Source organism: Candoia aspera, chromosome 4, assembly GCF_035149785.1.
Source record: "Candoia aspera isolate rCanAsp1 chromosome 4, rCanAsp1.hap2, whole genome shotgun sequence".
In the NCBI taxonomy this organism is placed as follows: domain Eukaryota; kingdom Metazoa; phylum Chordata; class Lepidosauria; order Squamata; family Boidae; genus Candoia; species Candoia aspera.
This window is the reverse complement of record NC_086156.1, coordinates 83,586,237-83,606,724: the sequence shown is the minus strand read 5'-3', so window position 1 is coordinate 83,606,724 and position 20,488 is coordinate 83,586,237. Positions and strand designations below refer to the sequence as shown.

General features: G+C 41.7%; 1 protein-coding gene across 1 annotated transcript in view; it reads right to left on the bottom strand.

Annotated features, from left to right (window-relative positions):
* Positions 1 to 20,488, bottom strand: part of NGFR (nerve growth factor receptor) — a 70,961-nt gene that overhangs the window by 29,608 nt on the left and 20,865 nt on the right. The window contains exon 2 of the mRNA XM_063300835.1: positions 18,068 to 18,206. Coding sequence (XP_063156905.1) covers positions 18,068 to 18,206 — 139 coding nt within the window. The remainder of the gene's footprint in view (positions 1 to 18,067; positions 18,207 to 20,488) is intronic.

Below are 20,488 nucleotides of genomic sequence, written 5' to 3'. Positions count from 1 at the left end.
CAACCTAAGAGACGGCTTTATATATGGACTTCACCAGATGGACAACACCGAGATCAGATTGACTACATCCTTTGCAGCCAAAGGTGGCGGACATCTATACAGTCGGTAAAAACAAGACCTGGAGCTGACTGTAGTTCAGATCACGAACTTCTTATTGCACAATTTAGGATCAGACTAAAAAGATTAGGGAAGACCCACAGGTCAGCTAGATATGAGCTCAGTAATATTCCTAAGGAATATGCAGTGGAGGTGAAGAATAGATTTAAGGGACTGGACTTAGTAGGTAGGGTCCTGGAAGAACTATGGACAGAAGTCCGCAACATTGTTCTGGAGGCGGCAACAAAATACATCCCAAAGAAAGAGAAAAACAAGAAGGCAAAATGGCTGTCTGCTGAGACACTAGAAGTAGCCCAAGAAAGAAGGAAAGCAAAAGGCAACAGTGATAGGGGGAGATATGCCCAATTAAATGCAAAATTCCAGCCAGAAGAGATAAGGAATTATTTTTAAACAAGCAATGCGCGGAAGTGGAAGAAGACAATAGAATAGGAAGGACAAGAGACCTCTTCCAGAAAATTAGAAACATTGGAGGTAAATTCCAGGCAAAAATGGGTATGATCAAAAACAAAGATGGCAAGGACCTAACAGAAGAAGAAGAGATCAAGAAGAGGTGGCAAGAATATACAGAAGACCTGTACAGGAAGGATAACAATATCGGGGATAGCTTTGACGGTGTGGTCAGTGAGCTAGAGCCAGACATCCTGAAGAGTGAGGTTGAATGGGCCTTAAGAAGCATTGCTAATAACAAGGCAGCAGGGGACGATGGCATCCCAGCTGAACTGTTCAAATCTTGCAAGATGATGCTGTCAAGGTAATGCATGCTATATGCCAGCAAATTTGGAAAACACAAGAATGGCCATCAGATTGGAAAAAATCAACTTATATCCCCATACCAAAAAAGGGAAACACTAAAGAATGTTCGAACTATTGAACAGTGGCACTCATTTCACATGCCAGTAAGGTAATGCTCAAGATCCTGCAAGGTAGACTTCAGCAATTCATGGAGCGATAATTGCCAGATGCACAAGCTGGGTTTAGAAAAGGCAGAGGAACTAGGGACCAAATTGCCAATATCCGCTGGATAATGGAAAAAGCCAGGGAGTTTCAGAAAAACATCTATTTCTGTTTTATTGACTATTCTAAAGCCTTTGACTGTGTGGACCATAACAAATTGTGGCAAGTTCTTAGTGGTATGGGGATACCAAGTCATCTTGTATGCCTCCTGAAGAATTTGCATAACGACCAAGTAGCAACAGTAAGAACAGTCCACGGAACAATAGACTGGTTTAAGATTGGGAAAGGAGTACGGCAGGGCTGTATACTCTCACCCTACCTATTCAACTTGTACGCAGAACACATCATGCGACATGCTGGGCTTGAGGAATCCAAGGCTGGAGTTAAAATTGCTGGAAGAAACATTAACAATCTCAGATATGCAGATAATACCACTTTGATGGCTGAAAGCGAAGAGGAACTGAGGAGCCTTATGATGAAGGTGAAAGAAGAAAGTGCAAAAGCTGGTTTGCAGCTAAACCTCAAAAAAACCAAGATTATGGCAACCAGCTTGATTGATAACTGGCAAATAGAGGGAGAAAATGTAGAAGCAGTGAAAGACTTTGCATTTCTAGGTGCGAAGATTACTGCAGATGCTGACTGCAGTCAGGAAATCAGAAGACGCTTAATCCTTGGGAGAAGAGCAATGACCAATCTCGATAAAATAGTTAAGAGCAGAGACATCACACTGACAACAAAGGTCCGCATAGTTAAAGCAATGGTGTTCCCCATAGTAACTTATGGCTGTGAGAGCTGGACCATAAGGAAGGCTGAGAGAAGGAAGATCGATGCTTTTGAACTGTGGTGTTGGAGGAAAATTCTGAGAGTGCCTTGGACTGCAAGAAGATCAAACCAGTCCATACTCCAGGAAATAAAGCCAGTCTGCTCACTTGAGGGAATGATATTAAAGGCAAAACTGAAATACTTTGGCCACACAATGAGAAGACAGGACACCCTGGAGAAGATGCTGATGCTAGGGAGAGTGGAAGGCAAAAGGAAGAGGGGCCGACCAAGGGCAGGATGGATGGATGATATTCTAGAGGTGACAGACTCATCCCTGGGGGAGCTGGGGGTGTTGATGACCGACAGGAAGCTCTGGCGTGGGCTGGTCCATGAAGTCACGAAGAGTCGGAAGTGACTAAACGAATAAACAACAACATATATATATAAATAAATAAGAGAGAGAGAGAAGAAAACATGTTTTCTCATCAAATTTGCCTAGTCTGCATAGGGTAATACACCAATATCAAGTGGCATTGAAAAGCTTTCCAATGAAAATTACTCAATGAAAAGCAGTCTAGCTGCATGATCAGTGATGTGAGGTGGACATTTTTCCACAGGGGGGAAAAGAAATAAAGTGCTAGTTGTTGGATTCATACACTGCACAATGGTTTGTTTAAAAATGTTTGTGGGGAAGTGACTATGCAATGCTGGAATCCTTAATTTTAAAGAAAATTAGCAATGGGCTTAGTTAAATGAGTGCCTCAGATTCTAAGAAAGCCAATTTCAGCAAGGTCAGAGGAATGGTAGACAGGATTCTGAAGCAAGAAACCAAATGGCTAAGATACCATGATGTGTGAGAATGGGAATGAAACTAAAGATCTTAACATGTTCAGGCATTTGCCTGAAGGCATGAGGGCCTATAACACAATGTTCCTTGGCGTCCCATGCCTTCCCTAAATTGCTTTCACTGAATACAGATCTCTGCACAATCAGGACCTTCAATAAAACAAGTTCCTAGATTGTGCAGTGGGTTGACTCATTTTCAACTCTCCTTTAGAACTTCCAGATGAATGTGTGAAGAGCAGGGTGCATGGACCATAAGGACAGAGATGAGGCCAATATGTCTGTCCCTGCTGTTCTACTCATTTTAAAGCTCTCAGGCATGCCAGCAAATGGCTGCAGAGGGCTGTCTAGAGAAAACAATATGGCTTCATAAATAAGAAATAAAAAGAATGGCAGATCCCCAGCAATAGAGAGATGCAGTCTGGGGCCCTCCAATGCTTTAAGCTTCAAAACCCATCAATCCCAGCTAGAACAGACTCTAAGTGTATTGTAATCAAGTAAGTCTTAAGCCCACTGGGTTGCTTACTTGGACCAAAAATGGTACAGGGAACAGTACAGACAGTGATAAGGGAACTAAAGTTCAGCTGTTGAGAGGTGCTAAGGATGAGCTACTGAGCAATGCTGAGAACAACGATCAAAGGGTTTTTTTCAGGTACATTCAAATGAAGAGGAAGACGACCTGCAGCACCAAGCGGGTGGTGAACTGTGAATAGGCAGATCTGTTCAGCTGTGGTTTTGCCTTTTTTTTTTTTTTTAATCCTAGTGGCTTGAGGAAAGAAAGTTTCAGTGTTGGCTCTCCAGGTGTGCATGGCACGTTGGAAAGAATGGTACCAACCTTTGATTCATTTGAGCAAATTGAAGATTAAGGCTTTTTTGTTTGGGGTGCCTTTTAAAGAGGCTTAGCATTAAGCCTATTTTTACTCTCTGTGATTTGGAAGGGTTTTTTTTTATGATGCTCATAAAACTGTTAACTAAGCAAATAAGCAAGTAAATAAATAAATAAGCATCAAGCTGGCAACCTTCCACCATCACCACCTTTGCTCCGTATTATGTGCGGGCGGTGGTGGGGAGGATCATGTCTGATCACGCTCTCACTTGCATCTGTTTTCCGTCCATTAGCTATGGGAAAGATTTGGTATGGTGGTGTCCAATGTAAACATTAGATTACAATGCCAAAATTGCTGACTTTCTGCTGACCTGCTGCTTTGTTCCTGTGTCTTGGGTTTCAGCTGCTCTCTGCAGGGAATTTAGTCTTGAATGTAAAGCAGTCTTTCTCTGACCTGTCCCACATCCCCGACTTCCTTGTCTACTTTCTTCCACACAAATGCCCCATGCCATCATTCCCCCAAAGCGTCTGAAGAAGGAACAGTTGTTTTAAAGGTTATAGGAACACAGCCACCAGCTAGCCCAAAAGAATTGGCCTTTTATGTGAGCAAGTCAGAACATAAGCATTTACTGATACCCAGGATACTATTTACAGCACAAGTACTCAGCCTTGGAAGCCTCTCCGTGTTCTCTGATTCGAAGGAAAAACAGGACAGAGAAATATCCATTGAATTATTTTGATCCTGAACTATATATAAAAGGAAGAATCCTTTTCTTTGACCTACTTTCCCTTCTGGAACCTGGCCCTTTCCTTTCTCCCACCAGTTTCCAAGGTCTTTCTTATGTGGACCATTACACGGTCACTTATGGACCATCACATGAGCAAATCATTTAAAACATGTTTAACAAAGTCTATGCTGGTTGGAGTAAAAATGTATCAAGGGATTTTGAAATGCAGCTATTCCTAATAGGTAATTTATTTCAATGTCTCGCAAATATATTGCACTTAATACAGAGCATTTATCTGGTGCAGACCTACCAGCAGAAAAACAATAACCGCTTTTTCTTATGGATCACCTACTGTCACTGCTGGAATCCAGTGCCCTGACCTCCTAACTCAGCTAAGGGAGTATCCCTTAAAGGTACAGTCACATTTACCCTTCCTAAAGGTGTAGGCAACATGGGGTCCAGGGAACCAATGTCCCACCAATCTTCCCTTGACGCCCTAGTTGCTTTTGAAAAAAAAATATTTTAAATAAAAATAAGAAGCAAAGCAAAGCTCCAGCCTCTAGCAACATATTTATTTGTCAGAAGCCGGTGACCCCCACAAAAGTCCCACTAAGATTGTATAGAAAGCATCTTTGCAAGGACTAGTTCATCTCCTGGTAAACAAGAACTTGGGATTGGTGATGCCCACCATGGCAGGCATTTTGTAAATCGGTAAGTCTCCCACAGCAGCTCTCTAAATTCCAAGTCGTCCCCCCACTCCCTCCGGGCCCCAAAGACACGCCTCTTCTTCACTTAGAGGGTCTGCTGCTGCTTCTGTAAAATTAGAGCTCCCACAGTGCAGAGTGCAAAAAGGAGGTATTCTGAAAGTGGGTAAAATTTGCTTAATCAGATTAAAGAGTTATATCTGCACAGCCTGGTAAGATGGTTAGTTTTTTCCTTGGTTAACTTTTTGTGCAAACCCAGCCCACTTGACACAGTAAATTGGGTTTTGCTAACAAAGCTAAGTGTGTCATGTGACCCTAACCATTCTTCCAATTTGGGTAAAATCCAGCCCACGGAAAAAATTACTTGGCTAGGAGACTTTTGTGCCATTTGGGCAGCTATACTGCATGCCTGTATGTATATGCACACTCACACAAACATCTCTGAAGAGAATACTTTCAGAATGAAACCTGGGAACCGTTCAAACGGTATTCAAAATAAGCATTTGGAACCTCACATGAGCACAGCACTCTCTATTATTTATTCAAGCTGTTTGACTCTCTTCAGACTTCTGCATCAGCCTGAAAAATAGTTGTGGCTATTCTAAGGGGTCGTTCACCACTTAAAGCAGCCACAATGTTTTTTTTCCCAGGAATATATGGAAAGTCAGGCTGTTTTAATATATAGCAGAGAGTTGCTTTTAGCGAGGTAAGGTCTGAGGCACTTCTGAATAGTTTTCAGAATGTGCTCAGCCCTATTTCAGAGAGCACAACTGTTATTTGACCAATTCTGGTGGCAAATCAACATGGGGCATTTTGGATTCAGGGTGGACAATGATTGTGCCACATATTTCTCTTTGCCCTTTGCCCTTCATTCATTGCCCACCATAACCCCATCCCTTTTTCTCAGGGGTGCTAGGGAGTTAAGCTTTAATCTACTGCTGATCTGTCTTCTTCCTTCTTGCTTTCAGAGCAGCCCAAGACCCTGCCTGCCCACCCCCATTTTGCTTTCCCATCTAATACACTACATTAGTCTTAATGAGCTCTCTGATCTCCTGAGGACATTATTGGGAAATAGCCATTTTTCTTCTGAATAGCAGGATGCAAGTCACCCTACAGATTGAATACTTCCATCAAAACATGCTGGGTGCTCATTTAAACTTGCCCTTTGCTGTCACTATCAATGAGAACATGGCCTTTGTCCCTGCCCTCATCAGCAGCCTCTGTCAAATCCCCCCTTGTTAACTCTTGAGATAGGAGTAATGAATCCTAAATTGCAAGAAAGAAACATTAAACAGCTGGAAGATTTTTTGAAACCATTAGGAGATTCTAAGAGCACCATGGAAGACATCTGTGCAAGGGGGAGAGTGTTACTCAGTGACTGAACACTGAGCTTTGTATGCATGACCCTGCTATAATCCTTGCACTCTTCAATTAAAGCAGGGGTGCAAAAGTTTTCCTGGGCTGAAGATAACAGCTTTTCACTCTTGCACTCTAAAAAGTAATGGGAAGGCCAAGACAAAATAAAATATTCATTTCATTTGTGTGACTGTGCGCACGCATGCACATGCATGCCTTCAAGTCATTGTTGACTCATGGCAACTACCTGAACTAGTCCCTGCAGTTTTCATGGCAAGATTTCAGAAGTGTTTACCATTGCCTCCTTCCTGGTGCTGAGAGAGAGTGACTGGCCCAAGGTCACCCAGCTGGCTTTGTGCCTAAGGTGGGACTGGAACTCACGATCTCCCAGTTTCTAGCCTGGGGCTTTAACTACTATGCCGATCTGGCTCTCTCATTTCACTTAACTGATATTTAATTAAAACTAAATTTAGTTACTTTGATTATTCTCCTGCCATGTTCTCAGTGATTTTCCTTGACATACGAGATTTTAGTGTAATGCCTACATGCAAAACTCTGGTGCTACTATACCTGGGATACTCTGCGTAATTTTAGTTACCACACTTCAAAATGAAAATTGAAGACAATTTAGAACTATAGAAGATCCAGCAAAGATACTGCAAATGAACGAGAGGGGGGATGAAGCAAATCCCCTGTGAGGAAGTATTAGAATAGTTGGGGCAAAATGGTGAGAAAGGGGGAACATGAAAAAGGTGTATTTCATTATTAATTTGTGTATTATTTCGGCTACTTCTGGGAGCTGAAAGAGACACACATGGATTTCCCTTCAAAAAATCTCCACAAAGTTTTGAATTAGATTGAATTATGAGATACTGCCTGACCCAATCTCACAAGATGCTCAAAGACTGAGTAGACTTGAATTAGGAAGAAAATGAATTTAAACTGGAGAGCCAGTTTGGTCTAGTAGTTAAAGGCACCAGGCTAGAAACCAGGAGCCTGAGAGTTCTAGTCCCACCTTAGGCATGAAAGCCAGCTGGGTGACTTTGGGCCACTCGCACTCTCTCAGCCCAACTCACCTCACAGGATTGTTGTTGTGGGGAAAATAGGAGGAGGAAAGCTGCTGTCCTGAATTATTTATAAAGATAATAAATAGAAAATAAATCAATAAATAGGGGTAGGTAGTCAGAGGCAACAGAGCCTCAGGTTGCCCAACGCTCTGTTTTGCAGCTCCAAACCTCCTGCTAAGCATAAATGCCATTATCGTTCTGCCCACTGCAGTGCTTGGTTCATCAAAAATTATTAAGTACAGTCCCCAACCAGTTGCCCCAAATTATTTCAAAATTGGTTACTGTGTTAAGGAAACTGGATTCAAACTGGTAAAGTGAAGAGTTCCTATAGATCAGGATGAGGTGAGAAATGCTTTCCCTTGATACCTTAACTAGGACTTCAAGGACTCTCTTGAACCGATCACTCTTGTGATGGATACTCTTTCTTATTTTACTTCACATAACAAAGTTGGAGAAAGGTAATTGTTACTATTGTTGTTATTCCACAGTGTTGAAGGCAGAGCACAAATGAGGTTCCAAAAAGTATATGCACAGATCTACCTTCAGACATTAGATTTGTATGGTCCACCAAAGCTGAATGTGAAAAGAGACCCACCAAAGAGATGAAGAAACAGAAGAAAGCAAACTAGATGTCAAAACAAACTGTGGAAATTGTTAAGAAGAGAAGAGAAGCTACAGCCAAGAAAAGGGAAACATCTCCAGAAGGAACTTAGCAAAGAATTTAAGAGATTTGTGAAAAGAGACAAGAAACAGTATTACAACAGGAGGAAACAGACATGGAAAAAGAAGGAACATCTTCCAAATGATCTCTGAATTCAGAAGGAGGTTCCAACTTCAAATTGGTATGCTGAAGTATAACAATGGACAGATAGTAACTGATTAAAAGAATGATGGAAGGAGTATACTGAAATACTGTACAGTAGAGATGTCAACATCCAAAGTACTTTAGATGTTATTCCATACTTATGTCAGCCCTTCTGCCCATTACAACTTTCAAGAACCTCTAGTACTAGAAGATGAAGTTAGATCAGCACTCCTTCATTACCAAGTCAGAAGGCTACTGGTACTGATGGAATACCCGGAAGAAGAATTAGTAAAGGCTCTAACCAAGCTGCGCCAGCAAATCTGGAGAATGACAACAGTGGCCCAGAAATTGGAAGAGGTCAATGTACATTCCAATACCAAAAGAGAGAGAGAGAGAGAGAGACTTAACACAGTGTGCAAACTATCATACAATGTGCTTAATTTCACACGCGATCAAAATAATGCTTAGGAAGATACAATGCACATTAGGACCCTACATGGAAAAAGTGATGCCAGATGTTCAAGCTGGCTTTAGAAAAGGCCAAGGAACACAAGATATTATTACTGATGCATGATGGATAATTGAGAAAGCCAGAGAATACCCCAAAGAAGTCAGTATGTGTTTCATTGATTATAAAAGGCCTTAGATTGTTTCAGTTACGTTAAGCTGTCAAAGGCGCTTAGAAAAATGGGAATCCCAGAACATTTCATTGTCCTTGTGTGAAACTATATACAGGCCAGGGAGCCACAGTACAGATAGAACATGACAAAGTAGACTGTCTTCAGGTTGGCATGCATACACACACACACACACACACACATACTGAAGCTGGGTCGGAAGAAGACAAGTGTGGTTTCAAAATTGGAGGAAGAAACATCAATAATCTGTGCTGATGACACTACTCTGGCAGCCAAAAATGCAAAGGATCAGCAAACTATTAATAAAAGTACAAGTTGGACTTCGAACAAGCAGAATAGAAGAGCACTGACACTTTTAAATTTTGGTGTTGGAGAAGACTCCTGAAATACTGTGGATAACCAAGAAAACAAATGATTGAACCAACCAGACTTGAGGCACAAATGGCCAGGCTCAAATTATTATACTCCAGACATATCATGCAAAGACCCAGCTCTCTGGAAAAGGCTCTTATGCTTGGAAAGGTGGAAGGAAAGAGAAGAAGAGGACAACCAGCAGCAAGGTGGATGGATTCAGTTACAGTGGTGATGAATGCACTGTTGGAAGAACTGAAGGACCAGGTTAGGAATAGTTCATCATGGAGAAAATCTATCTATGTGGTTGCTAAGAGTCAACACCAACTTGATGACACATAATCAATCAATAAAAACCTCTAAAGCTACAAAGCCTGCACAACCAGAAGGGTAATAAGGTGGCAGAAAGTCCTGCTTGATTGTCCTTAAAATTATTGTCTGATATTCCGAGCATCACCTTCCACTCTGGAATTTTTAAGTGTTCCCAGAAATTGCAGCCTGGCAGAAGGAAAAAAAAAAAGTAGGCTGATGGAGTACTTTGGGGATCAGGGCAAGAAAGTGGCCATACTTTAGGATCAGTTCCAAAAAAAAAAAAACCAGATTACTTCCTTTCACTGGTATTTTATCATAATATTTATTTATTTATTTATTTCTAAGCCACGTGTCTTCTGTAAAATAATGGCTCCATCTGGCAGCTGGTGGGCCACACTACTACCATCCTACTCCTGCAGTGGCAGTTCTGAGGCTCATCCGTTATCGACAAACATCTTCCTCCTCCTCTTCCATTTGGTAACCTGAGCACTCCTCAACCTGAGAGATTTTCCTGCCACTGCAATCTCTGCTGAATCCCTGAACTTCCATTTCCTTCCCCATCTCATTAAAATAACAAGCATAAATGATGGCAGATTACAGCAAATGTAATTAAGGAGTCTCATCGTTTGCATTTATGCCAGTTGTAATAATAAATGCACATCTTAAAAAGAATCACATTATAAATTTCTAAGTTTCCCGTTAGCAGACTGACTCTTCTGCTCTGTTAGCTGTGCCCTTAGCTGACTTGCAGAGGAAGTCTGGCAAACCCTGGCAGACCCTTCTGAATTCGCAGCAGGGGAGAATTTGGGAACAGTGCCCTCTGCTAATCCTACAGCTCACATCTAGGACAGCTAACCCTGAACTGGAGAAAGACATTTATTTCTAAAAGAGCTGAAAACGATTTGGAAAAGCTGCCACTGGTATACACGAAACTTTTCCTGTTTCACAGTTTGGAAATAATACCAATATTTGCACTCAGCATATTTACCAAAAGAGAGTGACAACTGACTTTCCTGAGTACCAAACCCTCTTCCAAAACTGTAGAATAGTTACCAGCCAGGCAGTTGTAACCTCTTACAAAATATTCCAGTCTGCTGCACAGACTCTCTCTTTTTGTACTTCTGCAAACATTGGGACTTCTTGAGTCTTAGGGTGCTGGTCTCTTGCGCTCAGACAACCGAATTCACTGCTGATGTCGTTCAAAAGTGCACTAAGGGTTTGGTGTCATTCCTTGTCTTGACTTGGTATGTCTGGGGCTGCATTCCCCCGCTCCCCAAATGGATATGGCCAAAAAAGTTGGCAGAGGCAAGGCAAGAACTCAATTTGATTTCATTTTAATGAAATCAAATTAATCAAATGCAATTAGTATGAACCCTTCCCTTCTGTATTTGAGCTCTTCTCTTGCGCCATAGTCAGAACTGCAACCGGAGTTTGGAAGGCCTCTACAGGGCCTCACAAAAGGCTATTGGAAGGCACAGCTGTGCACCATGATACCTACCATCCCCCCAAGTAGAAACCATTATGGTATCCCTACATGTTACCAAAATGGCACAAGAGATCTCTGCATTCTCCCAATCCACTGAGACGTTCTCCTGTCTCTGAATGAAGTGGGATTCACATCCAGCTCTGGCTGCACTGCCCAAGCATGCAGCTGCCATTAATCTGGATAAATCCTTACTCTACACTGAATTATTGATGGGGGCCATTAGACTGGTACAGAGGAGGAGAAAAGACAGCACATTCAGGGAAGGAAAATAAATGGGCCACATGGGTGAGCTTTTCAGCCTGGAACAAGAGATGAGCTAAGCCAGACTCCTTGCCATGATGGCACGGAGGGGTATATAATAAATAATCAAACCTTTCACTGCCAAAGGTCAGGATCCTGGGACCCATAATGGTAGCAAATCTCAGCACCCAGAAAGGCCTGGATTCCACCTCCCACTTCACTCCAGTCCATAATTTTTAAAATGCTAAGATGGTGGTGGAGACCAACCTGCTCCAAGCAACACTCTCCTAGCAGAACCTTGGTCCTAAACCCGGGTAGGTGCCACATGTACTATTTATTGATGAGGAAAATGTTTGTTCCAGGGTAAAGAAGCAGTTGAACATATATGAATGTATACATGCTGCATATGGACATGTTTAGAAATGGAAGGGCTGGCTAAAATTATACTTTTTTGTTAATTGTAAATAACTGCACTGACAAGGACCTGAAAGTTCAACTTCTCTGCAACTCCTTCAATCAAATGTGACTTTTCCCAGGATTATGGGGCAACTCCAGAGGGTAGCCATGCAACCCCAGTCTGCAACACTTTGAGGACTGCAGCTAAGTGCTTCGTAAAGGTTTGGGATCTAGGTGGACTGCATGGAAGGGGTAGAATGGAAAAAAACTTCAGGTCCTTGCTGAAGGTTGAACTTCAGGTCCTTGTCACTGCAATCATTTACAATAAACAAAAAAGTATAATTCATATATGATTCTTAAAATATTGCCAGATAAATCTGCAGTGCTGGGTCAACCCTTAACTGCATTCTTATATGAGTTTACTTGGAGGTAAGTTGCCCCATATCTAAAAGAACTAATGTCTGAGCAGATATAAACTCAACCTGTACAAAGGTATCAAAAATAGAAATAAAAATCTAGCTGGCCACTTGTACTTTGGCCTTGGAAAAAACTTTATAGACTGACCACTCTCTCATTTTTCAGGATTCTGGAAAACTCAAACCATTGGATGACATTTTGGTTAATTCTAATAAATATATTTTCCAGCTATGAATTTTTTTTCCCCCTTATGGGCCAAGGCAGCAACTTTTTTTTTCCTGAATTCTTTCTAGCTTCCTCTTTATCATTTTTCACTCCATGGGGAGAACCCCTTAGAATGATTTCTTAAATTCTCTTTCATTTGTTGTTTTTCTTTTTTCTTTTTTCTTTCTTGATAACATTCCCTGTGGGTCCACGGATTCCAAGCCAGAGATTCCCACTTTGCAGAACTGGAAACAGTTTATGAACAACTCAGAACCACAATGACAACACCAAGGTCAGCTGTATGCAGTGTTAGCATAAAACAGGAGCACATGTGTTTGTGCCCACAACCGCCCACATGCATCATTGTGCAGCATCCAATGTGGTAGACAAATGTGGGAGTTCTAGTGTGGCAGATAAAGCATAAATCTGTAGTTCCAACGTGGTAGACAAATAATAAATCTGCTAATAGTAAGCCTTCTTCCCACCCATCTTCTCAAATAGCTCTCCCAGATGAGGCAGGAAACATCTCCATCCAGTAACATTCTGGAATTTGAGGCTAGGATGAATAGGAAAAAGAAGGAATGAGCTCTCCCAAACACAACCAAGAAAGAAACCAAGAGTGGAGAATTTATATATATTTTTAGTTCACTTTTGAATGCAAGGTGAAACAGTTTTCCTTTCAAGGTGGGAATTGCACGTGAGGCCTTCAAATTGCATGAAGCCTGGAAAAGAAACAGGCCAGGCTATGGCAGAATCTGTTGGATTCTGCATTTCATTTCATTTCAAAGAGTGGAACAGATGTTGAACTGAAGGGGAAAAAAGGCTTATTCTCTGTTGTCCCAATAGGCAGAGCAAGATCTAAAGACCTTACAGTGCAGGAGGGTAGATTTCTGTAGAACGTTAGTAGAAACTAGTTAACAGCAAAGTTGGATTCATACAACACCCTAAAGCTGGGATGAAAACCAGAATTGTTGTGGTCACATGTCTGAAGGTTTGGAAAGTTGTGAGAAAGGAAACCCAGTTTCTCTTGGTGGTGCTTGTATGGAGGTATATGATCTCTGTATTATTGTGTTACTTTGTTTTAATTGTTTATAACTGTTTTCCTTACAATTATAGTTAGTAATGCAAAGAGATATTCATTGTTCAGATTACTCATGTACACTGCCCAGATTGAATCAATCTCTCTGTGTGTGTGTGTGTGTGTGTGTGTGTGTAGCCAGTGTGGTATAATTGTTAAGCTGCTAGACTAGGATTTGGGAGGTCCAGGTTCTAGTCTTTCCTAAAGCACAGAAGCCACTTAGGTCACCTTGGACTTCTCTCTCAGCCCTAGACTGGAAAGTCCAAACCATCCATCTACCAGCCCACATTGGACCAGCATGGTAGATTGCGGTCCACAGTCTTCAGGGATGAGGCATTCTTCCTGCAGTGGACTGATTTCAATATGAAGCCACACCCACTCTTCAGAATACGGCTCCCACTCAAATCTGAGTTCATTCAGCAATTCCCTAGGCAGTCTCAGGCAAGGAAAATGTTTTGGATTCAGGATGCTTGTTTAAAGAAACACAATAGAAATCACAGTAAGAAAGAATAACTCTTTCAGTGGATTACTAACTTTTGTTCTAAGAACATGAAAACCACAACAATAGCTACAGTTGGGCATGCTTGCATTGTCAAGCCTGTGCCTTCCAGTGTTGGGTTTCAGGACCCATACATTTAAATTTAGGATGGCTGGGAGAGAAGATAAAACCCTGGAAATATTTGGGCATTCTTGATTAAATTTTGCATTTAAGTGATCGCTAGGCTTGGTGTTTTAGAAACTGACTCATCTGGAACTTAGTTTTCCTTTTCATTCTTTGTTTGCTTTTCTTTATTGATTTCCTTTTATCCAGGATCAGCTTTACCCTTGGATTTGGGTAATAGTGTTTGCCAGCATCCCTAGGTGTAAAATAAATTTTAAATGAAACATAAATGATGTTTTGAAATGATGGCAGGCCATTTTTTGAGCCAGATTAAATGAATCACCCAGCTCAAGAAGCTGCTTTTGGACACAGGTTGAGGGTTCTTCTTGAAAAGTGCTAAATGGGTATCTGAGCCCTCTGAGATTTGACAAGAACCTGAGACCCAAAGCCAATTTGCTTTGTATTTCTCCCCTGCCCGCCTTGTCTCACAAAACACGGTCACCAGCTTCTCCATTTTTTTTCCACACTGTCAAATGCCAATACAGCAACTCTTCCAAGGTCAGATTCTTGGTCTGGCATTTGATATCCGGCATCTCTGCTGCCCTTCTATGTTGAGATTAAGTAGCAGCCATTGATTTTGCATGGGAAGGTTATTTTTAGCTATTTTAACAAATGCTGCAAAGAGCAGAAGAGACTTTAGGTCTCCCCCACCCAGCCCTCTCATTGCCAGGTTCCTCCGTGCGTTTGAAGGTGTGGGAACAGGGTCTGCCCTGTCCAGGATGAGTTTTCCTGCAGTTTTGCAGAAAAAGGGTTGCTCATACTTAGAGCCAAGCTCCAAACAGAACACAACAGCAAACAGAATCAATTGCTTAATTTGTACATGTGGCCCTGAGTCTCCAATCTGCTGATTCTGGGGGGAAGAAAGTGCCTTTTGATTTTTTTGAATAAATGGTGCATCTGCAAGTGGAGAAACTCCAGAATATAAAAGCGTTCCACCAGAGAAGAGCATTGGTTAAGCTATTGCACTAGGATCAAGTCTAGAGGCCTTTTCCCACTTGCATCCAACCATGGTGCATGCCCAGTAACCACATCTGAACACTTTCTCCCTTCATCTTATCCCAACTCATACTTAAGGCAGCCTAAATCCATAGTTAGCTATTCCAGTGTTAAAATAGGATATTTTCCTTTAAGGGACCAATATGTCATGGCAATTTTTACCATGTTAGAGTCTGACAAAATTTACCAGTCATTTTGTTTATGGCACTGTCAGATGATCTTCAGGGGGAGGCATCTGTATAGATTCTCTTGGCCCCTTTGGGTGGTGTTGGCAAGCTCTTTCCTCTTTGGTTCCTGGGCACTTTCCTCCATTGTTTCAAACTGGGCTCTCTCCCTTTACACGCAGGTCTACATGCCAATCCCTAGATCACTTTGAACAGAAGCCAATGAGTAGTAGTGATGGTGGTGATGGAGAGGATGACTGCTTCAAGGTGCAGCTGTGGCCCCTCTCAGAGTGCCTGTTAGCTGCTATTTGGAATGCGGCACTAAACCTGTGTTCAAAAAGCAGCCTGAATATTAGTTGGTAGGTGGAGGTGGGGTTGCACAATGAAGCACCAGAGAGCAAGGGGGCCCATGCGCCTTTCCCTCACCGGTCAGCTGTGGTTCAGGCTGCTCTTAACACAGGGTTAGCATTCTTCCAGAAAAGCGTTAAATGGATTTCTGACCCCAAGCTACCCAATGGGCTGCTGTTTGGGGGATCCAGTGGAAGGAGGGAGTATTACATACCCTATTTTTCCTTCAGCCTCTGAAGCAAAGGTAAAAATAATTCTAAGGCATAAACAAGAAATACATAACTGTTTTGGAGAGGCATCTACATTAATCAGTTTCACACTATCCCACCCAGAAAGTGAAAGACAACATAAAGCAATAACCACAGTAACACTATAATTAGTTCTGCTGCTCTTGGAGAACCTCCAAAGCCTAAAACTGAGCATCCTCCAGAAGCGTTAAAATACAATTTCCTGAATGGATTACTATACTGGGCCCAACAGAGGATGATAAATGTGTTTTTATTTATTTATTTATTTGTATCCTATCCTACAATCCGTAGGAGGAGTTTGGAATGGTGTTTTAGCCTTGCAGAAACTCAACAAGAATGCTTAAGCGAATGAAAGCATGGCATATACAATCCTAGTCAGGATTTGAACCTAGGTCTCTTTGGTTCAAGACACTGAGGATGTGATTTTGGAGAGCAGTGTTTCTCAACCTCAGCAACTTTAAGATGTGTGAACTTCAACTCCCAGAATTCCCCAGCCAGCCATGCTATCTGGGGAATTCTGGGAGTTGAAGTCCACACATCTTAAAGTTGCTGAGGTTGAGAAACACTGTTGTAGAGGAACACAGAAATGACCTGGGAGACGTTTTGCGGCAACGGCTAGTAAAATATGAGCTTAGCCCAGGAAAACAAGAACATATGAGAAAGAAAGGTAAGATTGCCCCACCTTGATTCTCTTTCATATAAGAGGGAGGAAAAGGGAAATGCTGTGTGGTGGAATGCTGTCATCTTTTCAAGAATCTGTTATTATAGCCTATATCAATAAAGGAGAGTCCTAGTATTTCTTGTGGTGCTTGTTTCCTGACCTGGCCTACCTCGAAGGGCTGACAGATATTCCATGTACTACATTATAGTACATAGTATGTAACAGAATACTGGACAGATTATAATTTTTTAAGCAGCTGAAGCAGAAAGGGATCTAAAAAGGGTATATCCAGGGAAACTCTGTTAGATGGTAATTCTAGAACAATAGCACAAAAAGTTGCAACCTGATAAGGAGTTTTGATGAGAACCACAGAGCTTCCAGACTAAATGGGGCTGAAATAGTTGGACTTAGTTTTTTAAAACAAAAAATAGGTCAACTTTTTGATATTTTATGGAGGAAAATGGATTTCTATCAGAATTATCCAGAAGATCTTCCTTGAACGTGACTGGAATCATAAACATATATTCAAAGAATTTTCATAGCAGTTATAGAACAGCTCGGTTACCAAGAAAATTGAAGACATCAGAGGTATCTACAGGTAATCAACCACAGATTTAGCTTTGTGCTAAGAACATCTTGAAGGAGGAAAATGTATGATTGCTAAACTGGGTAAATGCAGATTTACAGTATTAAAAGAGCACAGTTTAAACATTCCCAACTATGTTAATATATCAGATCGGCTCCTCAAATGGGCTTAATGCTGGCCAGTAGAAGCCTGGCTCTACCATTAGGCAGAGTTAGGCAATCATCTCAGTAGATCAGTGAAGATGAAAAAGCAGAGCAGCCTTTAAGACATTTGTGTTCCAGGCAATCAGCTCTGTGCCCTCTAAGTTAGAACTGGAGAATGCTGTTCCATCACCATCAAAGCAAGATTCCTCTATTTGAAATAAGGGAGGACACTTGTTTCTCCTTCACCTCAGAGAACAAAGTTTGTTTGTTTTTTGCATCATCACCATCATCACCATCATGTGTCCTGCCCTGTGGGAACTTCAATAGGAACTATTCTATAGTTGCAAAAGTGCCCTGGAAAACCATTGCCCAATCAAAATGCTAAATTGTGACATTTAGGAATATATACAGTAGATTCTCCAAAGTTGTCTATATTGAGTAACCTTTTTTTGCAGAATACTGGCTGTAATGCTGCAACCTCCTTGCTCAGGATCAATCTGTATAAAACGAATACATCATTTGATGTCCTTTTTAGGCTGTTGGGTTGCTTAGTGAATATACATTAATGTTATTAATAGACAGACAGTCAGACTGTATTGGAATGAAAGGTCTGTCCAACAAGATAATAAAAGTATAAACGCCTTGTTTGCCAGATGTTTAAATTTACTGGATATCATGGTCACTGGTCATACAGGAGCATCCTCTCCGCCTTTAAAAGGATGCAGATAGGTTTCTCCTTTGACCTGAGTGGTCCTTCAGATATTGGGTTAGGCATCTGATCCAAAAGGTTGTGTAAGTCTCCACTCAAGCATGATGCTCACTGAGTACCTTTAGCCCAGTCAGTTTCTCTCAGTTCAGCCTATGCAAGAGGACTGTTGTTTTGGAGTAAAACAGATAGAAACCCTTGTGAATGCTGCTTGAGTTCTCAGAGAAAAAGTGGGATATAAATGCAGTAAATCAATAATATGTTACTTACTGTCCAGGCATGGTTCGCAGATGGTTTGGTTTACTCCACAAGGCTGGGCAACCCCTTCCCCAGGATTACAGGCTCGGCAGCATTCCCCACTGGTAGTAAATTTCCCTGTGGAGCACTGTTCCTTGGCCCCCACTGAGTCCTATGGCAAGAAGAAAAGTAGAACACAGATGGTCAGACCTCTTCTAACCCTGGATGCAAAGATACACCCAAAGACACTGCTTTTTGCTACGGGCAAGCAAACAGAAAACACAATTGAAAGTCTGCATTCCTCACCATGGTGCTATACAGATGTGCTGCACTACAATTTCCATACTTCCCAGTCCAGCCAGACCAAAGTCTTCCATGGACTGGGAAGAGCACCCACCTGGGAAAAGCTGCTTTAGTCCCTTTGATCAACCAGGCAACTTCAAAGAGTGACCGATCATGGCCATTGGTCAGATGGTGATCTGGAAAGGTGCCTGATTGTAGACAGCCTTGAATATTTTGAAGAGGAAGATTTCAAACAAATTTCTAAAATCCTGTGCAGCATCTATGTCATTCCAATTTACAATTCCCCGTTTTACACAGGAAGATTTGAGTCCAGGAGAGAATCACCAACTTCAGAGTAACAACGTGAACTTGTTTCTATTCAATGTCATTTTTATCTGAATAACAGGAGATCATAACATTGAGTCTTCAGGTCCACATTCAGTGCCCAGAAGCCCATCCACAAGTTGCCATTAAATCATAAATTTTGACATGAAAGAAGATGCAAAATACATGTGGAATAATCTATTTTCTTATTTGTTAAATTTCTATATCATCACAATATAAATCTTGGCAGTAACCGTCATAGTCCAAAGTCATAAAACGTCCACAGTATACAATAAATGAAACATCCACAGTAAACAATAAGTAATTAATAAAAATAAAATCAACATCCATTCTTAAGAACGATCAGAGCAGGTTACGACAAATAAACAACTATCTTTATTCACAAGAAAGCGTCATTCCAATTAAACTACGAAAGCCCTCCAGAACAGCTTTGTCTTAAACTTCCAGAAGACAACCAACAAACCAAATATATTCCATGGAACAGGAGCTGTGATGGAAAAACACTGCCTCCTGATTTCATCTCTTCTGGACTTTATGGAAGAGAGAGATCACCAGATTTTCCTGGGATGCATATTTCAGAATGGTTGATTCTGGCTGAAGAAGTTAGTCTCACAGATACCTTGGTGCCAAGCCATAGAAGGCTTTATAGATTCAAACCAGGATTTTAAATTACATCTGGAAGTGTATTGGCAGCTAATGCAGAGCTCACAGAACAGGTATAATATGCTTCTGGCACCTAGTGCCAGTTAGTAAATAGACCACTCATTTTGCATCAGCTGTAGTTTCTGACTGATCATTAAAGGCAGCCCCATGTAGATGCATTGCAAAAGCGATATGAGTTTCAAGATCCTCTCAGTGCAGGAGAGGTGCAACAGGTGCCCCATCTGGATCTGGGCAAAAGCTCTCCTGGACACCTTCCACCTGCCCATCTAGCAGTAGCCATTAGCCCAAGAGGACCCCCCAGGTTGCAAGCTTGCTGCTTCAGGGGCAGTGCCACTCCCTCAAGAGACCACACAGGAGCAGACAGAAAGCCTTGATGAGCAAACAGCAGCTTTCTCTTCTTGGGTTCAACTTCACCCTATTTCTTCCAATCCAAGCCCCAATAGCCTCCAGACATAGGAACCACATCACAAACTGTTACAGAAAACAGCCAAAGAAAGAACCACAATAAAACTATGATAAACACTGAGTGCCCAAAGGAAGACAAAACAAAAAAAAGTTTAGTAAGAGCAACAGAGAGCTGATCATCTCCAAAACGCCAAGAACAGGTAGGTGAGCAGGGGACAGGAAAGGCATAGCAGCAGATTTTGAAAATAGCATAATTCAGTAAAAAGAAGTTTTTACCCAGAGACAAAGCTCACAGCAGTTCATGTTGTGCTCAAAAGAACAACAGCAAGAATATTGTAAAAGGAGGATGGAACCAGAAGCTCACCGGAAGACTTCTGACCCAGATCATCCATCTTATGCACATCATCTTGCCCAAGATGGATGCTGGAGCTAGGAAGGGCATGGGTCTAGCCTGCACATGTGATATGATAGGCTAGAGAGCACCCTATCCACTTCATACAGGCCAAAAGGAGTCCCAGCTAACAAGGCAAGATGCCACCCCAATCACAATCTAAGACTCTGTCCATGAACAGTCAAGATTTTGCAAATCCAAGCAACCTTTTTGACAACATGCTGTGCAAAATAGTCACAGTAGAAGATCCACCTGTTCTTCCCTCCCCAACAGGGCAGCCAACCAACAGGGCAGCCACTGCATTAAGGGAGGAGTACTGATGCTTATTCATATCCTTATTGACATGATCTAGGCTTGAAATTCATCTT